Source organism: Cryptomeria japonica, chromosome 4 (genome assembly GCF_030272615.1).
Source record: "Cryptomeria japonica chromosome 4, Sugi_1.0, whole genome shotgun sequence".
Lineage (NCBI taxonomy): Eukaryota > Viridiplantae > Streptophyta > Pinopsida > Cupressales > Cupressaceae > Cryptomeria > Cryptomeria japonica.
Window position 1 is genome coordinate 772213685 of NC_081408.1, and position 9962 is coordinate 772223646.

Here is a 9962-nt window from a genome sequence, read left to right on the forward strand (position 1 = left end):
TATATATATATAGCGAAGATTAATAGAAAATATTGATCTCTAGGGTGGAAATTGCAGTTGAGATGAATAGTCAGAAGACTTTTGTTTGTTTTCTTGCTAATACAATAGATCTTTAAGGTTATAAGAAAGTTGTAATTATTTTGCAGTATCCTGCTAAAACATTGTGAAATAATCACCATCTTGAAAGAACCAAATAAAACACTATATCCTTCAAATCTTCGTTAGGAAATATTTGTGATGCAAGAGAAAGAAACCCCTCTTGCCAATAGAAATTCACAATTCAAAAACAAAAACAAACACAGACTCTTGTGTTTAGATTGCAACAAAGAATTTAATCTTATTCTCCTCAAAGCTGTAAAAACACTTTTACAATAATGGCCTTCTAATGGCCCCTCTCAAACTTGCAGACAAACGAACTTCTCTCAAGCTCTGCCCCTCTTTCCTTCATGGGTCACTGCTACTTTCCACGATTCCCTTCCCTATTTACACAACCACACACCCGTTTCTTATGTCCTGCACACCACCTTACTTCACATGGGTTACTTCTACCATCGACTCTCTATCCTATGCAACCTTCTCTTATTAGTCTCAGCCGACTCTAACTTCTTGATGAGTCGTTTCTACTTCCTCTATCCCAACAATGCCTCTTGTTCTCTATTAATCGCATTGTTCTATTATCAAGTCATTTTCTTGTAACACATGCTATGTCTCTTCATATTTTACCTTTGAACTCGGTAGAATGTGATTGCAATTTGAGTTTTACTTCTGCATCTATTGACCTTACGCATTCCTTCACCATTGGCTGTTTTATGTACCAAAAGGCTGAATAGCCTTCGACAAAATTTAATATTTTAAAATAAACTTGCTTCAGGTTTAAAAACTTCTGAAGTTTAATAAAAAATTCCATTTTGTGCAGCACCAACACTCATTGCATTCCACGTGAGGATATTTTATGAGGCATTCTGTCATATCGACCAAAGCATCAAATATCTAACAAAAATCCCCTCCTTATGCTTTGATAGATGTCCAAATACTGTTTCAAAGCCCCCACTTTGGCACAAGTTGGGAGGATGTTCGCTAAGATCTTTGAAATTCAGCTTAATGCCTACCAATTTGCACTTGCTAAAAATGTATTGAGACAACATTTATTTAAGGCATTCAGTCAAACAGTTCATACACTTTATCTGAGCTTCAACATTTTCCATACACAGCTACCAGGGCAGTCACAACTACAACATCTGACAAATTTTTTTTGATTTGATGAACATTCATGCCCTGATCACAAGCCGAGCAGAGAACATACTTCACTCTTTGTATGGTCACAAAATACAGCTGAATTTTGCAAAAGCATGTTAATGTGATAGCTATGGTCAGATCCTTCAGGCCGACATAGCAAATGGAAACGTGTGAATGGCCGTATCGGCCTCACACATTTATAAGTTCGATTTAATACTTATCCTTACCAATTTGTAATTCATATTTAATTAAAAGTGATTTAATTATAAACGGCTAATAATGATTATTATTAATCGGTTAGTTCAAACCGATTATTGTTTGATTCACCACCCTTGAAGAAAGATGCATTAATTGAAGTAGAGCCGACTTTTGATAAGGAGACGTGTTGCTTGGAAGGGGCAGATTGGTTGGAGACACCCACATGTGGGTACATATAACTCAGTTCCCTCTCTCTCCAGGGGCATCGAATGTTTAACATAACAAGCAGATTGAATTATACCTTCAACAGATCGTGTAAGCAGATCGACATCATCTTCAGCAATATATTCTTAGATCGTGTCAAACCAATTTGCAGTTCGAGTATATTGCTTATCATCAATTGTTTGTGGACTATCATTTAACATTTTGGATCTGATTCATCTAGCAGAATAGATCGATCATATCTCATATCTCGTTGTGCAGAGATTGATTATATATTACAAAAGAATCATATTACAGTGTTGCGATGATTGGCTTCATTTTTGAGTCTGATTGTAATTGAGATCATTCAATTGATAAGGAACTATATTGTTGGGTTTTTCACCTTCAAGTTGGAAGGTTTTTTCAGGGTATCTTGGTATATGTTGTGCAATTTATGTTTGAATCATTGTCTATCTATTCTGATCACTAAAATTTAACAAAGCATACTGCCTATTGACTATTTGGATGATCATCTAACCAGCTTGGTAATTAGTAAAAATCTTGGTCAAAGATTGCACTGATCGCTTTTTAAAATTAGTGTCATTTTATATGAGTATATGATAATGGTGTGACTATATTAACTTTTGAATATACTTGCTGGAAATGTGAGTACAGATGTGTCTCTGATGCCGAGTTTCCTGGTGACTATGGTCAGAAATTTATGTTATATGCATGGATAGGTGCTGGTTAAAACATCTGGCAGTAAATAAAAAGTGCCCTAAAGCAGTTTCTATGTATTTGGTATCTATGTCTCAGGGTTTGCCAAATTTCTAATATAAAGTTTGAAATCCGACGGACTTAAAGAAAACAGAAAAAAAAACATTTTAGTTTGCCCCAAAATTTGTATGGAAAAAGGCTTAGCGTTTGGAAAAAGGCTTGGAGTTTGTAATTAAAACATTGTTTAAAAACATGTTTTTAATTAGGTTTTTTCAGATTTATTCTTGTGGGCGTCACTCTTATTTTGCGTTGTTGTGTGAGTCATTGTCTTGTGAATGTTGACTCGTGGAAACTGGGTGTTTAGTGTTGATAGCCTTCTGCTTGTTGTTTGCAAATGTGGTGGCTGCTTGTTTTATTTATGTTGACAGTCTCAGGCTCACCATTGTAGAGATGGTAGCTGCTCATACAGATTTTATTGACAGAATTAATGGAATGTGAAGCAATTCGATTTTGTTTCAATAGTTTAGCAGCCAAGCCCATGTCAGAGGCATATGTTATTAGACAGGAGGGTTGTTTGTTGACTGTTGAGTGTCACCGCAAAGTTATGTGGTGCTGCAATGCCCTGTGGGGAAGCTGTAGCTACAGGAGACAAAAGCCCTACCACACTCAATAGCATCTGTTTTGAAAAGAATAGACCTGTTTCATAGAGACTGAATAAATATTGACAGGCATATGATTCCCAAAAATTTGCTATTAAATACTGATGCATTGCAAAGAATACCAAATAGTTACGATAAATAATCCACACTTCTATAATACTATAAACCAATGAGTTCGAAAAATATCATGCATTGTTAAATCTTAGTGATACTAATCAACATAAAAATTCAACTGGCATCTTCCAGTAATGTAGCTAGAGAAGACAAACACATCAATGATATGAGTACATTCTTTGCCAGACTAAAGCTGTGATTTTCCAAAAAGTTGTGTAATTAACCATAAAAACAACATAAAATTCAATTGGCATCTTACAATAATATACCTGGAGAAGACAAACACATCAATGATATGAGTACATTCTTTATCAGTCTAAAGCTGTGATTTTCAAAAAAGTTGTGGTTGCTCATAAAGTTTTATTGATAGAATCAATGGAATGTGAAGCAATTTGATTCTGTTTCAAGAGTTTAGCAGCCAAGCCTATGTCAGAGGCATTGGTTATTAGACGAGAGGGTTTGTTTGTTGAGTGTTGAGAGTCATTGTAAAGTTAACTTCAGGTCATTAAATCCAGGTGTATTGTGGTATATGATAAGGTTATTAATCAATTTGCGATTCTAATTGCAAAGAGTGGCCTGAATTTTCCCTGTGATTTCTGTACGGAAACACTTTTTTATGGTAATTAGTAGGTTTGTGGTAGCTCTAAGCACCCTCAGGTTCTCAAATTCAGTTATACTCTGTTCTATTGTAAGAAAACTATTTGCAATCACCATTGCAAACAGAGCCCCAAATTTCCCATGTAATTTCCTTACTGAAAGCCTTGCCACTAGACAGTGGATGCTGCAGTGAAATCCGCTAACTATGGCAGCCTTCGACTCATTTTTACTGTGTGACACAGCTGACACAGCTTGCATTGGGTAGCTATTTGTTTCCAGAAATTATCAATTTGGTTGTAATTTAAGGATTTGATCTACAAATTTATTTGGTTGGAGGAGCTACTGAACTGTTGATTTCATTGAAGTTCATGTAAATCTAACCTTGGAGTTAAAGACTAGATGTAGCTATTTGCAAAGGATTCAAAGTGTATCTTCTCTCTAGCTTTACATAGGCAACACCTGTGTCGCTATGGTTATGTTTTCAATTGAACATATGGTGAGTGAAATGTAGACATCTTTGTTTCAATTTGACAAAGTCATCATAGTGAATTAAGGCATCCCTTGTGTAAGAAGCTGCAGGGGTTCTTTATCTATGCCTGTATTTCACTTCCTGATGAAATCACTTGCCTGGGTCAAACTAATTCATGGTTTAAGACCCCCTAAATTGGATACACATTACCGGGCTTTGCTCAATGGACATTTCAAAACAAAAACCTAGTCCTACATACACATGCTAATATATGAGCTTATCATCAAGACATCAAATTCTTATTTGTCTGACCATTAAGGCAAAATTAACTTACCGAAGCGGCAATGATGAAGGCTGGCTGAATGACGACGACAATAAAGCTGGTTGAATGAGCGACCGCTTGCAGGGGACAAGGAGGTCTCTGAAGCAGAAGAGTGGAAGAAGGTCGTTATTGGCTGTAAAGAAGGGGACATGGCCTGCAAAGAGTTTTAGTTTCCTGCACCTTCTTCTTTAATGGAAAAAGCAATCTGGAGGATGCTGACGGTTAATGCCCTAAATTCCCAGCGTCACACATAGACATGAAAACAACTCGTAGAATGCCACATAACCACCAAAACCTTTAGAAACTAAACATTAGGAAATTTCTTCAATTTTTTTCTGTTCGTTTTTCATTGGTCACAAGATTTTTTCCTTTAATTTTGTCTAAAATTTTTTTTTTTAAATCAAAAGTTGCAAACCACAGGAAAAGTTGTTTATTTATTTGTTGGCATGCTTCCCGAGGAGAGACTAATAAAGCGAGACGAAAACATAAGTCTCTGCCTATACAGGCAGGGACTAATAATTTTTAGATATTAAAAAGACATGTAAGTACTTAAATAAAACTATGTATATTTTTTGATTTAAGTTTCAGATGATACACTCCATCTTCAAAAAGATTGACTATTCCTTCCCCTATGAATTGTTGAGTGCAGTCAGAAGCAAAACTCATACCTACTTAAAAAAAACTATTCATTTTCTTTTTAGAAAAGTATTTTATATTAGATAAATAATAATAAGAACCAGTTAATCAATTCTCTCTACTATTAATACTAAAAACTACCTGAGAACATGTACTAATTATCTGAAACTTCAGGGAATCTCAAGACGGCATTCCATAATTAGGGTTTCTTGTACCTTGGGAATAACCTTGCCCTCATGAAGTCTCACATGCTCCTCATTGTTATTGAACTCCTGCAGATCCTCGAAAGCCCCGAACGCACACAGAAAACCCCAGCCGAAACCCTTAGCTCGACCGGGAGAAATATTTTCCCCAAAACTAGCCGACAAAACCCTAGGGAATAAATTCTTGTAGCGGCTCAGTACCTCGGAAACCTCTGTGCGCTCAGCTTGCTCCAAAGCGGGCTGGGGTTTGAGAAGCTCGATGCGAAGAGCGCAGCAGGATTCGAACCAGGACCGATCTTCAGGTGCCTCCCAGTCCAGAGCGAGTAAATCTTCAACGACACGGTTGCCCTTAACAACGGCCACGTGGCGGGGATGGACGGAGTATTGAGCTAAGGCCTCGCGACTTCTGTAGCGCCCGTACAGTGCGTGCGTGAATTTGTTGGACGAATTTGTGGCCACGGCAGGACTTGCACGCAGGAATTCTACGCACTCCAGCGAATCGAGCGCATTTAGGGCAGACAGCCACGCGTCTATTTCCTCCTGTGAGGCGCCTTCATTTACCTTGAATAACACGATGTGCTCGATCACTTTCTGTTCGCTCGCCATTTTCCTGTGAAATGAGAATCCTCGTCCAGGGAATTGAACCCTCGACCCCGTGGCTTTATTGATTACATGTTATCTGTTGGTCGCAACTTTACTGGTCAAATTGGGGCACTTCATTGATATGATTAGGGTTAGACTTGTCTGTAGATGCTATTCCGAAGTGTCGGAAACTAGAAGGTAAACTATTATGGAGAATTAAGTTATTTTTATAAAATGATTTTATTAATATTTTTATTATACTTGAAAAAAAGAAATATGAAGTAAAATTAAAAAAGTTAAGATATACAAAATAGTAATTGTTTGTTTCTATTATCTAGTTAGGTAGAGAGGGGCACTTTTACTAGATTTTGATTGATTGCTGTACTTTTACTAGACTTTGATTGATTGATGAACTTGAATCGGTTCAATTAGACTTTGATAGATCTTTGTTCAAGTTTTGGGGAAGAAGACTATGCATTTAGACTGATATCACAAAATTCATAGAGTTAAGTGTACACATTTATGATGATTTGTTAGTGGGTGTAAAGCTAAACCAGCCATGGAATCTAAAAACCATATTGAGCAATATTTATTTGGATTCTATAACTTTGGGCACATTTGATATACCCTTCTACATTGAGGGAACCACACATTTATACTGATATCACAAAATTCATAGAGTTAGGTGTACATATTTATGATTTGTTAGTGGGTGTAAAGCTAAACCAGCCATGGAATCTAAAAACTATATTGAGCAATATTTATTTGGATTCTACAACTTTGGGTACATTTGATAAACCATTCTACATTGAGGGAACCACATAGCTTGTAGATCTTTGATGTTTACTATAGCACACAATATTAAAACCCTTTTCAGATTTGAATACAATAGAGAATTTTGAGCGATAAGGGTGGATGGTAATGCATAAATTATTATCTTTAAAGAATGGCGTGGAAGTGGTGTACAACATTGTAACTTGCATATAGCTATTTACGCCCAATAATTATTGACATTAGAACACAACTAGAGGATAACAATATGCAAGCATTCAGATGTGAAAAGCATGAATTGGCATTACTTCTTAAGTAGCATCTATCCAAATGTTGGATACACTATGCATGTAACTTTTATATATGTAGTTTAAATAGTACTTTATCTCCTAGAAGCATCAGATAACAACAATTTTTCATAATCAATAAATACATAAGGGAGCCCTACAAATTTAGTAAAAAGATACATAGTTCAAAAAGGTAGCTTCATTAGAGGGCTAGCAAAACAACTATTTTATATTTTATAATATTTGCTACTATTCTTGCTACATACTATTTTAACATGACAATTTTTTGCACCTTTTAATTATCTTATGTTTGCTCCTCATCTTCTAAGTTTGAAACCTTTATAATGATTACGAAGAACCAATCCACACTAAAGGAATTTGACATTGTAACAATCACTTTTATAACTCTAACCCTAATTTTCCCTTTTCTTGCAATTCTCTTCTCCAAACACTTTGATGATTAATGACACCTATAGCCTTGAGAAAGATGGATTGGATGGTCAAGTGTCCCTCCAACCAAGGAGAAACATTGGACCTAGCACAACTTAATCCATTCTTTTCTTTAGTCCTCACCACCTTGATTTTATCAATGTCTTTGTGACCACTTGAATGCAATATTTCGATTCACCTAAATTCAACATGACAATCATAAACATAGAGGCCATGCCTATGTTAAAATGATGTCCATTAGTTATCAACATAAAAGTATCACTTAAGGCTATTCTCATCACATGTAGAACAACATAAGAATTGGATTTGAACACTTTCTTCAAACACAACTCATAAATCTCTCCTCTAAATGCCATTTGTCTCAAATTTGTGGTGAGACAAACAATGACATCCATTTTTCCAAAAGCCATGGCCATAATAACCTTTCTATTTTTATCTCACCTTATTGTAGCTTGGAGTTAGCTCTCATGAGTTTTGCCAATTCATTTGTTTACCTTTTCAAGGACTTCACATGGGCAAAATGACCTAGCATCTCATCCAAATTGCATTGCATTTGATTGATTCATCATGCAAAGGGAATTACTCCACACATTTGCCTCCCCACCATCTTGAATTTTTTTTGACCATGTTCATAACGACATTAGCCAATTTTTCAACCTCACAAAAACACACTTTTTACTTGAAACGATTCAAAATTATTCAACTTCTACTAGTATTAAAAAGCATTGTTTAACAATTATTTTAAGCATTTGTTATTTCTAATAATTTTGATATTTATTAGTGAATCCCACTCTATAATTAATTGATTCAAACCAAATTTAATTCACATTTAGAACCTAAAAATAACACTTAGAATTCAAGTTCGTTACTTTGCCATCATAATTCTTTATATGCAACGTACTCCTAACAAGACAAGGTTTCCTATAAACACCCTGTCAAAATATATTTGAACCATCCAACATCCTATGTCTCCTATCTTATTTCAATAATTTTTTAAATTTTTGATATAAAATTTCTATTCAATAATTTTTAAGATATCAAAAGATTTAACTACAATTTTGAAGAAAAATAATATTTTTATATAATTCATTTAAAATAATAATAAAAAATATATATATTAGATAAATAAAAATTAACCAGTTAAACAATTTCTTTTACAATATAATAATTATCTGAGAACAGGGACTATGAAATTTCAGAGAATCTCAAGACGGCATTCCATAATTAGGGTTTCTTGTACCTTGGGTATAACCTTGTCCTCATGAATTCTCACATGCTCCTCATTGTTGCTGAGCTCCTGCAGATCGTCGAAAGCCCTGAACGCACAGAGAAAACCCCAGCCGAATCCCTTGGCTCGCTCAGGAGAAATATTCTCCCCAAAACTAGCCGATAAAACCCTAGGAAATAAGTTGTACCCGCTGAGAACCTCAGAAGCTTCTGTGCGCTCAGCTTGCTCCAGATCGAGCCGGGGCTTGAGAAGCTCGATGCGAAGAGCATGGCAGGATTCGAACCAAGACCGATCTTCAGGCGCCTCCCAGTCCAGTGCGAGTTTATCTTCTACGACACGGTGGCCCTGCACGACGGCCACGTGGCAGGGATGGTCTGAGTATTGAGCCAAGGCCTCGCGGCTCCTGTAGCGCCCGTACAGTGCGTGCGTGAATTTGTTGGATGAATTTGTGGCCACGGCTGGAGTTGCGCGCAGGTATTCTACGCACTCCAGCGAATCGAGCGCATTTAGGGCAGACAGCCACGCGTTTATTTCTTCCTGTGCCGCGCCTTCTTTTACGTTGAATAACACGATGTGTTCGATCACTCTCCGTTCGCTCGCCATTTTCCTGTGAAAGGAGAATCCTCGTCCAGGGGTCGAACCCTCGACCCTGCGGCTATATAGATTACATGTTATCTGTTTGTTGCGATTTAATCGTGAAATCAGGGCACTTCATTGATATGATTAGGGTTAGACTTATCCGTAGCTTCTATTCCGAAACTAGAAGGTAACCCGTAAATTAATATAGAAAAATAAATTTGTATAAAATGGTTTTGTTTTAAAGTTAAATTTATTTTCTTATACCTAGTTGGGACTTGCCCTCATTAAGACTTATTTTTTTGGTGGTTTCTATTAATATTTTCATTATCAACATCTAATTGTAGTGTGGGACAATACTTGAAAAAGAATATATAAAATAAAAATTTAAAAGTTAAGGTTTATAAAATAATAATTGTTTGTTTCTCTTATCTAGCTAGGGTGAGAGCCACACCCCTACTTGACCTCAAATTGCTTTTGATTAGACTTTAAAATATTTCCATAAAAATAAAAGTTAATGTATAAAAAATATAAATTCTTACAATTTTGATTATGTTTTATTGAGAAAAAAAGAAATTACTATATTAAAAATAATAGTTAAATAAATAAAATAAAATAAAAAAATATTAAAAAAATATTAAAATGGTATTAAAATAATAAAGTTGAATATTAAAGATGCTAGACCTGGGCATTAATAAGGATATGAAAGTAGGGAA

General features: G+C 35.6%; 2 protein-coding genes across 2 annotated transcripts; both read right to left on the bottom strand.

The window, feature by feature from the left end:
- Window positions 1–5059: 5059 nt before the first annotated feature.
- Window positions 5060–6119, bottom strand: LOC131066616 (stress-response A/B barrel domain-containing protein UP3). The gene has a single exon (XM_058001425.2). It carries the CDS (start codon window positions 5956–5958, stop codon window positions 5320–5322), a length of 639 nt encoding a protein of 212 aa, XP_057857408.2. The 5' UTR covers window positions 5959–6119; the 3' UTR covers window positions 5060–5319.
- A 2419-nt stretch (window positions 6120–8538) lies between these two features.
- LOC131875542 (stress-response A/B barrel domain-containing protein UP3-like) lies at window positions 8539–9388 on the bottom strand. Its single transcript, XM_059220156.1, has one exon. It carries the CDS (start codon window positions 9271–9273, stop codon window positions 8638–8640), a length of 636 nt encoding a protein of 211 aa, XP_059076139.1. The 5' UTR covers window positions 9274–9388; the 3' UTR covers window positions 8539–8637.
- Window positions 9389–9962: the final 574 nt, after the last annotated feature.